Source organism: Poecile atricapillus, chromosome 1 (genome assembly GCF_030490865.1).
Source record: "Poecile atricapillus isolate bPoeAtr1 chromosome 1, bPoeAtr1.hap1, whole genome shotgun sequence".
Lineage (NCBI taxonomy): Eukaryota > Metazoa > Chordata > Aves > Passeriformes > Paridae > Poecile > Poecile atricapillus.
In genome coordinates this window covers 161,106,252-161,121,947 of record NC_081249.1, presented here as the reverse complement: position 1 = coordinate 161,121,947, position 15,696 = coordinate 161,106,252, and the positions used below count along the sequence as shown (strand labels likewise).

General features: G+C 35.5%; 1 protein-coding gene across 1 annotated transcript in view; it reads left to right on the top strand.

Annotated features, from left to right (window-relative positions):
* Positions 1–15,696, top strand: part of CEP128 (centrosomal protein 128) — a 95,779-nt gene that overhangs the window by 60,041 nt on the left and 20,042 nt on the right. The window contains exons 20-21 of the mRNA XM_058827577.1: positions 9,079–9,128; positions 11,818–11,841. Coding sequence (XP_058683560.1) covers positions 9,079–9,128; positions 11,818–11,841 — 74 coding nt within the window. The remainder of the gene's footprint in view (positions 1–9,078; positions 9,129–11,817; positions 11,842–15,696) is intronic.

The following is a 15,696-nucleotide window of genomic DNA, read 5'->3' as shown; positions in this document are numbered from 1 at the left end:
GTTAGGGGAGAGCATAGACAGTAACAATACTGTCTTTTCCTGCCATATTCTTATCTTTTTTTTTTATCCTTAAGCATGTTAAATGGAAAAAACCCAATGATATTGACACAAAGGATGTTATAAGATGAGAGTAACTTGCAATTATTAGCGTTATTTTAATATAATTTAAATCACTAATTTGAGCATAGATTCAACCAACACCTGTATGACTTGTTTTTAATTTTCACAGCAACCTTCTGGTTGCAGCAGATTTGTGGATGTAGTTTTTATAACTAGATCATAATCAGAAAATGTCAACATTCTGAAACTCCCAAACCATTCTCAAACTAGCTATCCAAGGCATTTATTAAAAATAATGGAGAAAAAATTGTCAACTGTATTTTTGGTACTCTGTGTGTCCCATTTTAATTTTCATGGCGGAAGCCATGCCTTTCGGATAAACTTTTTGCTTTACTGGATCAATTTTCCATTATTTTGTTAATGTTTGGGTTTTCTGGTTTTTTGGTGGTTTTTTTTTTTTGGTTGTACCATTCTTGATATCTGTAGTTCTTGTTTTCAGACAAAGTTCTTATTTCTGTCTAAATTATTAATTTAGTGTGAAATATATGTATTTAAAGAAATTTTAAAAGAAATTGTTAAATAGAGGCATAAAGAAAATTCTAGCCTGCAATGGTTTTTCTTCTGTCAGTAGAATCATGGTTTAGTAAAGGCTTTGGTAAGAAAAGCTGTGGTGGTATCATCCTACAGCAGTGAAGCAGATTGAAGTGCATAGTGCAAGGACACTCATATAAAAGATTTGGTATTCTTGGCAATGATAAGTGGCTGCTTAAGACTGAGACAAGTTGATTGATTAATGAATCTGCCTAAAACTGAAATTCCAGTGGTGTGACTTTATATGCTTTTTATATGCTATTACATCTTTTTAGAGAACTGTTGAGCAAATAATGCAAACAGAAGGTTTTCTATAGCTCTGCAGTTGTGACTCACTGTGAATTAATAGCTTTATTGCTATCCCAGCTGTGTTAATTCAGATGTAGCATCTCTCTAGATTCTAGAAGAGACCTTTAATTCTATTCTGGCTACAATTTATCTTGCTTATTTGGACACTGCTTCAGAGAGCAAGCAATGCCTGGATTACCACCTCTGAATTCGTGATAGTGGCAGCTGTTTAGAGATGACATTCAGAATTCTAGATAAAAAAATCTTAGTAAATATTTGTGTTAGCATACAGACTGTTCCTCTTCTATGTACAAAGATGTGTTTGGCACTTCAAAATTAGTTGAAACTGATCAAAAGCTCAAAAGTTACAGTAAGCTCAAAAGCTACAGTAAGGTCTCCAGATAGAATCTGCTGCTTATAAGAGAGCCTCTATTTGAATAATAAGCCACACATTCTTGTTCTGTTCTTTTATTGTAAATAGTTCTAGTCTCAGTCTCCTCTTCCTCATTCTTCCCACACAGTTTCTCTTCCCATAGACACTCTTCTCGTTAGACCTTGTTCTTACTTGAACTTTGGTGTTTTTCCTCTCAATTCCATTTGTTACGATGTTTGCTGCTTGATGTATAAAGGAGAAGGAATTTCAGAATAAGAGACTAGAAAACATTTCAGCTTTACAAAAACTAAAAGCATTTATTAAAAAAAATCAAATTCTCAATGCTAACTGCCAGCCATAGTCTGCTTACTTCAGAAGTGAAATTGTTCCAAGGTTCTAAATACTGAACACTAGTCTCCAAACTTTATTGATTGCATGCCCCATCAGTAAAAAATTTGTAAGCATAGCACCCTAATATATATATATATTTGTTGATAATGAATACATAGAAATATATAACTTGATGATAAATAAATATAGACACCTTTTTAAGCTCAACCCCACAGAGCTAGAAGACCTGTGCCTTGATCACATTTTCATAATGAAACCATCTTTGAATCAGAATGAAATGTTTTTATTTTACCACTTCAAAGTTAGCCTTCTTATTTGTCTGTTTCACTAACTGTTTCTTAATGAAACTTACTGGAACTTACTAAAGCATCTAGGAGTGATGCTTGTTTTGGGAAGTTGTTCTTTAGTGATTTTTTTTTTTTTTTTTAGCTAGAAACCCTAAGGTCCCCCAGGAGCTTTTGGAATCCTCTACAGCATGTCTGCTGGTACATAAGTGTCATTCAAAGAAAACAACAGAATGCTTATAGCTACGCTTCAAGATGTGTTAACTGCATCTATATTCACAACCCTCCCTCATAGTCCTCCTACTGTAGTTTCAATTGGGAATCAATATGGTCCTAAACAAGTATAATGGACAAAATCTCTCTCTCCCAGCTCATACCTTGGGCAGTTGCAAAGATATAGTGAAGTTTTGGGCTGTCGTCACCTTTTGTATTCATAAGGAAGTTCATAGGAACATTTTGCATGGATTTCAGTGCACTTTGTTTGAGCTTCACGTCAGAAGATAGAGAAATATTTTCTTTAGCCATGTTGAAATGAAGCACAGAAAATTTCCCAGGAATAGAGGGGAGCCAGGAATAGAACTAACAGCTCTCACGTAAGCTTTGGGAAAAAAAAATTCTCATTCTTTTGACAAAGGCCTCTTAAAAAGCAGCACATTTGTGACCTATAATTCTTTGATAGGTAATCTTATGGTTTAGTTTTTTTAATATATTTAATCTCATATTCAGACAAACTACTCCAGTGCAATCATATTGGACTGTAGAAGAGGTTACAACAACTTGGCCAAGTTTCTTGTGTACTTAAGCTGTGAATTTGAATATATGTATATATCCACTCTTGAACTTTTGAATTCACTGTAAGGTAGACACTGTAATAGTTCAGGTAATGACAGGTACAGAGAGGTTATAAAATGAATGAGGAGAATTTTGGACTGTTTCTTGGGGCAAGTGAAAAGTTGGAAGAGGTTTCCTAAATGAAGTATGAGTGATATTCATAAGTGAATGATCTACATCAAATACCAATCATAATGAAAGTGAATTAAAGACAAATATCAGGATGAAACACAAGGAAGGCTTATTGAAGGAAGCAAATTAGAAGCAATAATTATACATACACAAAAGTCATTGACCGTCCAGACATCATGTTAGAAACAAAAGGAAACTTTTTGTTTTACCCAGTACATGCTTCAATTATAGAAACTCACTGTCCCAAAATGTTCTGGTATCTGGAACAATAAATAGGTTCATTGAATCATTGAATATACTGAGTTGGAAGGGACACACAAGGATCACTGGGTAGAACTCCTGACCCTTCATGGAAGGGTCCCAAGAGTCACACCGTACGCCTGAGAGCATTGTCTAAATACTCCTTGAACTCTGTCAGGCTTGGTGCTGTTACTTCTTCCCTTGGGAGCCTGTTCCAGTGGCCATCCACCCTCTGGGTGAAGAACCTTTTCCTAATATTCAGCCTCAAATCCTCTGACAGAGCTTCAGGCCATTCCCTCCTGTCCTGTCACTGGTCACCAGAGAGAAGAGATCAGTTCCTGCCCCTCCTCTTCCCCTCATGAGGAAGCTGTGAGATGTCCCCTCAATCTCCTCCAGCCTAAGCAGACCAAGTGACCTCAGCCACTCCTCATGTGGTGTCCCCTCAAGGCACTTCATGATCTTTGTAGCCCTCCTGTCTTTTTTATATTGTGGTGCTCAGGACTGCACACAGTATTCAGGGTGAGGCTGCCCCAGTGCAGAGTTCCAATGTGCAGTTCCAATCCCCTCCCTTACCCAGCTGGCCATTCTGTGCCTGATGCACCCCAGGACAGTGTTGGCCCTCCTGGCTGCCAGGGCACTGCTGGCTCATTTCCAGCTTTCCATCAACCTGGGCCCCCAGGTCCCTTTCCATGAGTGCTGTGGTCATCCTGTTGCCCTTCTAGAAAACAGGGATAACTTCCAGTCAACTGAGACATTTCCAAATTCCCAAGACTGCTCAAAAACCATTGAGAGAGGCCTCTCAAAGACATGAGCCAGCTCTTTATTCTTGAAAGAATCCCATCAGGCCCCATAGACTTCATAAGATCCAGGAGCAGCAAATCTGACATAAGTTCAGGATTGGCTGGGAGTTTTATTGGTCTCACAGCCATGGTTCACCTGCTGAGAGTACTGGGACCCCACCTCATCATTGGTATTGAAGGAGAGGTAGAGAAAGCATTAAACACCTCTGCCTTGTCTATTTCCCTGTTTGCGAGGGACACATCCTGTAATAGACTGATGTTATTTGTGCACTGCTTTTTGCCATTAACATATTTTTTAAAACTTTTTTTAAAAATAGTCAAGTTTCTGGAGGCCAGCTAGGTCATGGATGGTCCAGATGTAGTCCTGTTTCTCAGGTGCTTAGGTGTTCTCTCAGATGCTTATTTCTGGAAGCTGCCATTAGAGTAAATAATATTACAATTTTTTATTCCCCTTTCTCTTCTCATGCAGGAAGGATGTTGAGGTGCTTGAGCACATCGAGAGGAGGGCAGAGAGGCTGGTGAGGGGCTTGGAACACAAGCCCTGTGAGGAATGGCTGAGGGAGCTGGGGTTGTTTAGCCTGGAGAAAAGGAGACTCAGAGGTGACCTTCTCACTCTCTACAAATCCCTGAAAGGTGTTTGTAGTCAGGTGGGGGTTGGTCTCTTTCTCCAGGCAGTCATTGACAGAACAACAGGACAGTCTTAAGTCTTACAACTTGGCTGTGTAGATGTGAGCAAGATAAGTAATTTCTAGCCGAGAGAAACTGATTTATTCAACTGATTGAAAATTCCTTCATATTTGATGGAAACCTGCTTGGCTGCCTTTTACATCTACAGGAATGGTGCAATATCTGCTCAGCAGTTTTGTGGGAAACATACCCAAATGATGACTGAAAGCTGTAGGAAGCATATTTGAAGTGAGAATGATGGGAAATACTTGAAATAAAAAAGCCTTACAATTTTTGATCAAAGCAAATTTAAAGGTAATATGATCAGGATGTCTAATTAAGTGATTACTCAAGAGTTTGGTATACTCTTATATAACTTAGAACCTCAGTTTCTAGGGTTACAAACTTTGGGAAATATAAAATAGTTTTACTAATCTATAACTGAAAGCCTTGACTTGTGTTTTGGCAAAGAGCTTTTCTTAGCTTGATGATGCAAAAATTATGCTGACAATTTTTTCCAAATTGCCATTCTTTTCTGGTAATAACCTGGATTTCTTACTTTAGTGCCACATAGTAGCTGTATTTTTTTATACTATGTGAGTTGTCCTGTGTGATCTGCAACTGCTTCAAAGTGGTGAGAGTATTCAGTCAGATCTACCAGCAGACTGAAGATACCTAAGATAGTGTACAGCATATTACCTATGAATGCAAAACTGAATTGTGTGAATGTCAACTTCAGAGCACTCTGAATCACATTTTAGAATTTTTCACTGTATGAGTAGATATCTATGGCTATAAGAATTGATTCTGTGTGCACCTCTGTATTTGTGCATTGTCCTTGGCTAGAACAAGGTAAACATAAAAATGTGGTATTGGTCTAATTTGTAGATTTTTCTCTGGCATGTCAGTCTTCTCTGAGAATGTGAAGAGGAATGCTGTCTAGCATTATCTTCAGTTTCTAAAATGGGAGGTCATGCAGTGTTTGAAACCAAGAAATTGATGCTCCAGTTAATATAAAGCCAATGTCGTGTTTCCCACCTTTCTTACACCCAGCAGAGATAAAGGAGTTCAGCATTTTAGTTCATGAAGGAGTTTTAGCATTCTAGTTAGTTACTGGCATATTAATGGATCAGCTAGGATAAATAAGATAGTACTATTGCATTTTAGTAATTTCAATCAATAACTATCTGCTTCTAAATCTATTTTCTGGTACTTTTCACCAGCGGTAAAAATTACAGCTGGGGGGTGTGTGTGTGAAAAATCTGTTTGAATAACCCTTTTCTCCTCACTTGTCTGTGTACTGTGATGGAATATATCATCTTCATCTCCAGCTTAGTATTTGTAATGTTTTGCAACATACTGTGGTGGTTCAGTGTCAGGGAAACTGCAGGAGATAATGATTCTGACAGAATGTTTTAAATCATAACCTATATTTTTCCTGAAAGTCTGATTAGTCAAATCTAAGTCACTCCAGTGTAACTTCAAGGACACTCTGTGTTTACTGATGCATAGCTCAGTGAGATATAATCTTTACATGATCTGGAATTTAAGCACTGTAAATAAATTGTTTTTGTATAACTGCACAAAAGTATGATCCCTAATTTTGCAGACAATATCCTGAGCTTGTTGTTAATTTTGAACAGTTTTAAACATTTGAAATATATCTGATTTTTAATCAGTTTTAGCTTGTAGTTCCTTATTGAATTGCAAGCTTCATATTTAGCTAGAAATAAAAAGGGAAAATGTTGATGAATATCTTTATTTCTACATCTCATTTATTTTGTTGTCTTTTTCCATGTTTATTCATCTTTGGAGAAGAGCCATCAATGCCTAAAGGTGCCTTTTCCAATAATGCTGTTTCTTCTAGTAAATTTATAAATTGATGTGTTCAGTGCCCCATGAGAATAATGATGTATTGCTTTGAAATATCCCTGAGTACCCTGTGGTTACATTAGGCCTTGAAAGAAGATGATAGCAGGATTGTTGTAGCAACCCATGCCACTGTGCAACTTCATTTATGAACAAAATTTTAATTGGAAAAACTCAGAGGCTGTTCATAGGATGGATGAAAAGAGCCTCCACTAGGGCCAGTGATCGTCTTTGTTCTGTTGCAGGCACAATGCATTCTCTGTCTTAACTTAATTGCAACATTATTTTCAGGCACATGACATAAAACATATTTAAGTTTGCACAAGAACTTAAATATGGGAAGTGTTGTACAAATGATAAAATAAATAAAGAGAGTTTTTCAGATCAAGTAAGCAAAGTTATTCTGTCATGGTAAATGATGTCCAGAGGAATGATATAATATGTGATATATGGCTTTTTGTATAGCTGTTTAATATATGATGCTTTAATTTTTATTTTTTTTAGTTCAGCTTTGGAGAAAAGATGCCATTATTTTACATGGAACACTAAATGGAATCATCAGTTGAAACACAGGACTTGATTTTTAAATATATGTTCATAAAGGATGACTGTGCAGGTGCATATTTTTTCAGTTAGCAACACTTCAACGCCTGCCTACCCTTCTAGTGACAGAATTTTGTGAAGCATCCTGCAGGACAACCGATTTAGGCAGGGGTAGAATGAAGTAAATGGATTCTAGATAACCCTAATTTGAGATGCAGAGCTTTCAAATCTGTTTGAAAGAAACCTTGTAATAGCAACCTTTTCACTTAGAACAATCATGTCTATACAATAGAATCTTAATTACTACACTAGAATGAAAATAAAGCAAAGTCGAGTATAATAATTGAGGGGCTTTGGTCAGATGGAACATGGGGATGAATTTTTAATTTCCCACCCTTTTCTTATAGACTTATTCCTTGCTCCTAAATTTTTTTTAAAGCTAGCATTGCAATACAAATTTTTATCAACTAACATATAATATTGGAATATACCCAAAGAAAACATACAGGGCAGCTACTTTTTAACCCAGAATTCTTGTTTTATTGTTGATGGCAGCACATTTGACTACAGTAATTTATGTGGCAGTTGGATCACTGGACTGAAAAGCATACCAAGGAATAATCCAGAAAACATAAATGCACCAAACCAAAGTGAATAAACCGTAATTTTACTAATTTTAAGAAAGGATTTGGAAAAAGTGGCATAGAAGCTAAGAAGAAAGAATAGCAAGTCAATCTCTCAGCTTATGAAAGAATTAAGTAAAATTTTTTACATGTTATCTACATCTCCTTTAAAGGACTGATGCTTGGAAATAAGCCTCCATCCACATACAATCAGAATTTAATATTAAGTTATGAAGAAAGTGGGTTGGGGTGCTCACAGGAGGTTTCATAACAAGAGAAGGAGAAAAGTAAAATATTGGAGATATAAAGGAAAGATGACAAATTAATGTCAGTAGAATATTTTATGTAGTTACTATCTTAAATAGTTGAAGGTTATCTTTATGACTATGTAAGTATCAGTAAACTTTACTTCTTAAGGAAGTAAACACAGGTACTTTCAGTTAGCAGTTCTGTACTTGGATGCTGGGGGAACTGTCAGAATTCAGTCCTCTGACATTGTCAAGGCAGTTTCATAATCTCATAACTGTCCTAATTGCTAGCAAACTGGAGCATATCTGAATTCAAAGTCAGTCTCTGGCTTAGATAAAGCAATGCTTTTCTCATGCAAAACTCATGATTAAACTTCTGATAGTTAAAATAGCAATAAGCCTGCAGCATGGGTTTTTTTTGTTTTTTGTTTTTCCTGCTCTTTATGAGGTTATAACTTTAAGGTTTCCCAGAATTCTAAATATGTTGCAATTTATCAAAAACATGAGTTTAATCATAAAACTATGTGAATGAAATAAAAGGGAAAAACAACTCATAACATAAGGCACAGAATTCCAACAAAATTAATTTCTAATGTGAAATGTTACATATGTACATATATATGCCAATGTCTATAATTGTCACACGTGACAATATGAGATATTAGGATTTTACCTTGTAAAAACTATAAGAAACTTTTCTAGTATTTTGTCACAGTGAATTATTTTCCTTAGCAAAATTGTTTTATTTTCGTGAGAGGAGGAAATTTTTTTCAGTCAAAATAGTTTGCAGTATTCTACAGTAACTTTTCATATATAATTGCATAGCTGTGGTAATCAGTTTTAGTCAATTTTTAGAGAGAATCTCTTTGATTTTTTTCATTCAATTGTAAAAATATACCCCATTTATTTCAGTATAGAAAAGTTTATCTGTGAATCTTAAAGCTTCCCCCTCCCCAGTCAAACTGTCTGTGTTCTTGAGGCTGTTTTTTAGTCACCTCAACAACCCATGCTTGGAAACAATCATATCACTGACACATTTCATCTATTATTTAATCAGATGAAAAGGGGTGTTGTGAAATCTGTAAAATAAAAAACTCAATGACTGTTTTACACAGTACTTTTTCTATCAGGCTATGAGACAAGAAGTTGGATTTACAAGTTCTGTTTTTCATTTTGCAGAGCTACTAGAGAAGACACACAGAAGAGAGGAAGAAATGGGAGCTCTCCAGGTATATTACCTGCTCAATTACCTAGCTACATTTTTATTCAAATTCTCGAAACTACTATATTGTATTACAGCATTGATTTTCTGGACAGCCTTATAGCTTAAATTCAGATTTGGAAATGTGCAGACAAATGTAGACCCAATAGCCAGTAATACTCACTGGTGAATTTTTTCACTGGTTGGGTTAAATTCTCTGGGCTGTATTACTTTCTTTTGTAAAACAGAATAAAAATGAAATTAAAGTATTCTAAGTATTTAAAGTCTCTGAAGCATTAAATGTTCATAGTCACCTTTCTGAGGAAGAACAGGCCAGTCAATATTTGCTAGGACCTGATAAAATATTATAAATCCTTATTGTATATCATCTAGCAGTAAAACTGTTTGTGCTAAGCACTTTAAATTTTCACTTAAAAAGTCAGATTTACCCTAAGTTCAGCTTTGGAATAGTATTTAAGCATTACAGTCAAAGAAAACATACTCCTTTCAAATTAAAATGGCTAAGAAAGCAAAACAGGCTGGAATGTCTGAATTGTGAGGCTCAGGAGGCTATGAGGGAGGGTAATGTGTGTATTCTTCAGAATACAGAGACAAAAAAATAAATTTTTATCAACAAATTGCTACAAACAATATCCAGTACGAATGTAAGGAAAGTTTACGTACCATACAAAGAGTATCAATGAGTTAGCATTTTGTAAGTGTACTGAAAGCAGGACTTTTGTGAGGGAATTAATGAAGATAAGGCTCATAAGGAAAACAACATTATGTATTGACCTGAGTTTTGATCATAGGAGTTTAAGCCTTCTCATATAATAAATAGAAAGCATTTTGGGGGCTAGAGGTATCAAAGAAGTTAGTGTACAGTCTGATCCAGTAAGAAGAGACAAGTTACAAGACCCAAAAGTTACACAACACACCAATCCAGCTGTTTCCTGTTCAAACAAAAATCTTGGCCTGGCTTTCTGGCAGCTCAAGTTCAACAAGGCTGAGAGCTTGTCTGCGCAAGCAGTTTACACAGGTGCATATCTAGTTACATCAATGTAAAAAGATCTCCTTTCATGTGAAGCAATTCTGCATCTGCTTTCATGTGAAGCTTCATGGTTGACAAATTGTTCTAATGATATTACTTCTGATTGAATGAGGAGTAGTAATTTTAGACTGCAGGAAGTTGCATCATAGTAGTGTCTTGCATGGCAATATGTGCCTGCCTGACTGTCATGTTCCTGATTAAATTGCTTTATTCCTTTCCCTAGCTGGCAGTTCTGGTTAAGTGTGTGAATTGTAGCGCTCTGGCTGTTGTTCTTACATTCAAATCCTTGATAGCAGTTTTTTTCTCCCTTCACATATCCATGCTTTCACAGTCAAGTAGTGTATAAATTATCCTTGGTAAATTTCCTAATACATTAGATGCTAGTATTCAGAAAATTATCTGCTGTGAGATTTTAAGAGTTTATTATATTTAGAATTTGGCAACTATATAATGCACTTTATTTAATGCATGAGTCAATTTGAAAACACTCTTTATTCTATCATTGGAATCATCCTCACTCTAAGACCTCTGTTTTCAAAGTAGTCCTCTTTAACTGGAAAGATTTACATCTGAATTGTTGTTCATTATCACCAGAAATTTATGAGATCTGTAAATACCATCTTTTTTATGGTTCTGAGTATGTGTTTTGTTGCAGAATCTTTAAATAAATATAAGTGTTTGCCACTGCAGTTTTGTGGAGGAACAGACATCTCAGAATAAAAATTTCTGAGTTTTCAATATATTTTTTTATCATAAGTTTTTTCTGATGTACAGAAATAGTCTGTATCTCAGATCTGCTTCTAGGGAAGAATAAAGACTTTAGCATGTGGTACACTACCTTGCCTGAGAAAAAAATGAGTCATATTTTTGTAAGGTAAGAGTTCCTGTAATGTCTTAATGGTCACATACTCTAAATGTGGACTCACCTAAACAGTTGAATATATGTTTTGTCAAACTACTTAAAATACCATACCTAGTCAGGATATAGTACCAGAGTACACTATCTTGATTTTACTAACTTCATATTTTTCTTTAAAATACTTTGCAATGGTAAAAGAATGTTAAAAGATATAGAGTAAATTAGGTAATTCTGGATTCTCTGTATTTTGTGCTGGATTAAAACTGATACAAGGTTGTTTTATTTGTTTGACTAATTGACTAATGTCATCCTGTTATTAATAAAACATTATTCAGAGCTATTTCTGGATGAAAGAATAATGATATAGAATTTACTTTTTATTTTTCTAAGGAAATGCGTAAAAGAAAACTAAGCCTGATGCTAAGATGACATGAATTCCAAAGCATGCTAGATTTACAGTCAGAGATATCAAAAAAAGAAATCATTGTTTGGGATATGTAAGAGTAAAATCAGCAATATTGAAAACCTAATGCACTAACTGGAAAAAATATATTGTGGAGTAATTTCTTTCAAAACCTTTCTCACCTTGTTGCTGGATGATTTCTTATTTTTGGGGCAAATTTCTACGTGGGATAGTATGATAAAGACATTTAATTAAGTACAACAGTTCCTATTCAGTGAGTTTTTTACAAAAAGCTGTACATGTGAGACCACCAAAATCCCAAAATGAATCTTATTCATCATTCTTTGCCTTACACTGTGTTTTTATTCTTGGCTTTCTAATGGCATCTTGTATTTTGCTTTTAGGAACGTATTATGGCCTTAGAAATGGTAAGTTCCTTAAATTAATTTCCAAACCAATCCAAATTACATTTGTCTAAATTATGAAAATATTATTTATATATATTTTTATTTTTTTAAAAAAGTTTCCAGTTCTGGGTTTTTAACTGTCATTTTACTTTTAAGAGAAGATGTGATAATTTTACACTGCAGCTCTCTGTGTAGTTTTTTACTACAGTACTTGTGTACTCATTATATGGAATACAGGGTATTTCAATGTTGTCATTTGTCATTTTTCTGTACTTTAGTACAGAGTTTAGTCCTCATCCCCTCCCTGGGAAGAGAAATGTTGTAGATTTTATCAATACATAAAATGTTATTTTTTTAACACTTCGAATGTTTGAGGTCCATGTGATAGATCTAATTCTTTCAGTGAGTACTCTATGTGCTTACTTGTTTGGTTTGGGAGGTGTAGGATAGAATCAGTTTATCTGCCCATATCATCACTGCAAGTAAAAATGTAAATGATCACCCCCTTAAGGAGCCTGAGAACATTAGGAGAAGCTTTTGGATATTTTGTCTCTTTTTTCCAATCAGATTGATTCTGCTATATGATTCAATAGATAGGTACACCACTTCTTGCTCCAACAAGTTTTGCAGGACAGGTGCAGAAGCTGGAAGGTAAGGAAGAACAAGGTTTCTTAGACAGACTCACTAGTGGATATAAAGGGAGCTGAAGAACCTAGATGTTTTCTGGAATAATCCTTCAACTCTTGAGAAGTGCCAGAGGAGTATAGGCAAAACTGAGGTTTTGAGTATTTAGAGATTATGTGGGGTTTTTTTGGCTTTTTTATTTGGTTTAATGCTGTTAATTAAAGTGAATTTAATTATTTCATAGCTAAAAACGAGTAAATAGCCTTATTACTTTAGTGACCAATTATTTAGTCTGACATTTTGAGAGAATTAGTATGATTTATCCTTAAATAAAATGAGTTACTTTATTCTTGAATTGTTATTCTATAGCTATTCTTAGTTGTTGCATACAAGATTTGGCTCTGAATTATTTATTGAGAAAGGTATATGATTTTTTGGGGAAAAAAATCTGCCTCAGATGAGGCTACAATGGAAAGTGTATTTCTTTCTCATAAAGAGATCAGGATACATTTTGTAGGCGCCTACTGCTACTATGCTGTGCTTGAGATTTAAATTACATATTGTTCTTTGTTAGCATAAGCTGCAAGTCATGTTCCTCTGACTTACTAGTACTAGTCTGAAATAGAAGACTGCAAAATTTAATTTGAAATCAACCACATCCTGAAGTTATTCTAGTGAACATATGCATTCTACATCCTTTGATCAATGAAACAGCTTGTTGCTTTCAGTGGAGAATCCAGAAGTGAGTTTATCACTCTTAGAATACTTGGATCAGGCTTTTCTGGACACAATTCAACTTTTTGTTACAATGTCTATAAATCTAGGTTAACTCCAGTAATGCTATAAGTATTCAGCAAAATTGTTATTTAATATGAATTTTCTGTTCAGTAAGAACATTTATGCATTTTGTTATAGTGTATTTTTATGTTCAAGAAAGTAAGGTTTTGCATACCAGTAAAACAAATTTCTCTCTGCATCCACTCAGCAACGTAAAAGCTATTAGATTATTCTCCTGTTGTAGCAGGCTTAAATTTGCATCAGTTTTCTGGTTTATCATCCAATTTAAAAGAAGAATTGGAAGGATAACAATACCAAATGCATTTTGTAGAGAGATTATGTGACTGCCTGCCACCATCCATTTTTATGTGCTTGTTCTCCCTCTCTGTGTCTCTCTGTGTGCCTTCTATCAATAAGTAAGTCTTCCTGTTAGCTCTTGAAATTATTTCATGATTTTCATACTTTGCTTCTATGAATGTAGAGGAAATACTGAATCAAAGGGTTAACACTTTGTTTTCCTCTTGCTTTGATTCTGTAGTGTCTTGCCAGAACTACCATTACATCAAAGGCTTTCTGGTCCTCCCAGAACACAGTAATTCTTTGATCTTATAAAAATGACCAGGAGCAGTTTGAGATCCTCTGTCCTGCCTGCCTCACCCTTTCCTTTTCTTTCATCGTCAAGCCAGTGTGTCACTTCCCTTCTTTGGGCTTCCCAGAGCCTTTCCTCTGCTCATTACCACCAAGTAACTTTTGCTTCCTGAGGGTACTAGCAGCCTGCTGTTCCTTTTCTCATAATACTCAGCTTTCTCTTCCCTTCTTCCTTGATGTTGTCTTCTCACCCTATGTATTTATTGCTCTTGTTTAATACCCAGCTACTTGTCCATCCTCTGCCCCCTACTATTTGGTGTTTCACTTATTCTTTCAGGTTTTTTCCTAATACAATCACCTCTAGTTTTGTAGCCCTCAGAGTGAAAAAGCATTTCCTGTGTTCAGATGGAACCTCCTGTGTTTGTTTGTGCCCACTGCTTGTCACTGGGCAGCACTGCAAAGAGCCTGGCTCCCTCTTCTTTACAGATATATTCCCTCTTCTTCAGATATTTGTGCACATTGATGTGATCTCCCAAAGCCTTGTTTTCTCCACACTAAACAATCCCAGCTTTCTCAGATCTTCCTCACAGGAAAGATGCTGCAGTCCCTTAAAAAATTTGTTGTCCTTTGCTGGACTGGCTCTTGTATGTCTCTTTTGTACAGGAGAACCCCAAACTGGACCCAGCACTCTAAATGTAGGCTGACTAGAGGAGAGGGATCACCTCACTTGACTTGCTGGTAATGCTCCTAGTGAAAACCCTACATGCTCTATCTAAGCTCCTTGCAAAATTATGAAAATCTATTCCACACATTGCAAATATTGAACATTTTTGCCAAAGTCTAATAAACCAAAATACTTCAGCTTTTAATTAAAAAAAGTAAAAATGGCAGGAAAAATCCTTATTGCAAAAGACATAGGATATCTAAAGTTATTTCTTTCAGTTGAAATGGGAGTAGTATATACCATGTTCTCAGTTTTTATTCTTTTTTTTTAACATAGTAGGTATAATTACATGCAAATGTAATTTTAAAGACAGATCCTATGAGTTCCATCCACAGGATTCTCATGAGAAATCAGAGGATCATAGAATCACTGAGGTTGGAAAAGACCTCTGAAACCATCATGTCCAACCTTTGACTGAACAACATTTTGTCAACTAAACCATAGCACCAAGTGCCACATCCAGTCATTTCTTGAACACTTCCAGGGATGGTGACTCCATCCCCTCTCTGGATAACCTATTGCAATACCCTCTCAGTGAAGAAATTCTTCTAATGTGCAACTTGAACCTTCCTTGGAGCAGCTTGAGACCATTTCTTCTTTCCTGTCACTTGCCTGGGAAAAGAGACCAATCCCCACCTGGCTACAGCCTGGCTACAGCCTCCTTTCAGTCAGTTGTAGAGAGTGATAAGGTCCCCCCAGATTCTCCTTTTCTCCAGGATAACCCCAGCTCCCTCAGCAGCTTCTTACAGGAATAATGTTGGCCTTTCATCTGTGGAATATGTATCTGAGTTCTTCCTCAGAAAGTAACTTGATAAGACATAGATATGTGCATGCTTTATTTTTTTTTGTTTGGTTTATATATCACAAAATAAGTTAAATTTTGTTTGATAGCAGACTACTGACTAGATGGTTCTAATGTGCCCACTAGGTCCTTCATTTTAGATTTAAATGCTTTATATTTGATCTAGTTAAAACCGTAGGAGCACAGATATCAGAAACACCTATTGAGGCCACCACAGATTTTTTTCCTCTCATTATTGTGCAGCTTTTTATTAAAATAGGGAAATCCATAAGGAAAACTCCTAATTCTTTTCTTACTCTGATTTGCTGTGAAACCTTGTTTAAATAACTTCTCTTTGTATTTTAGTTTTTCTTACCTGAAA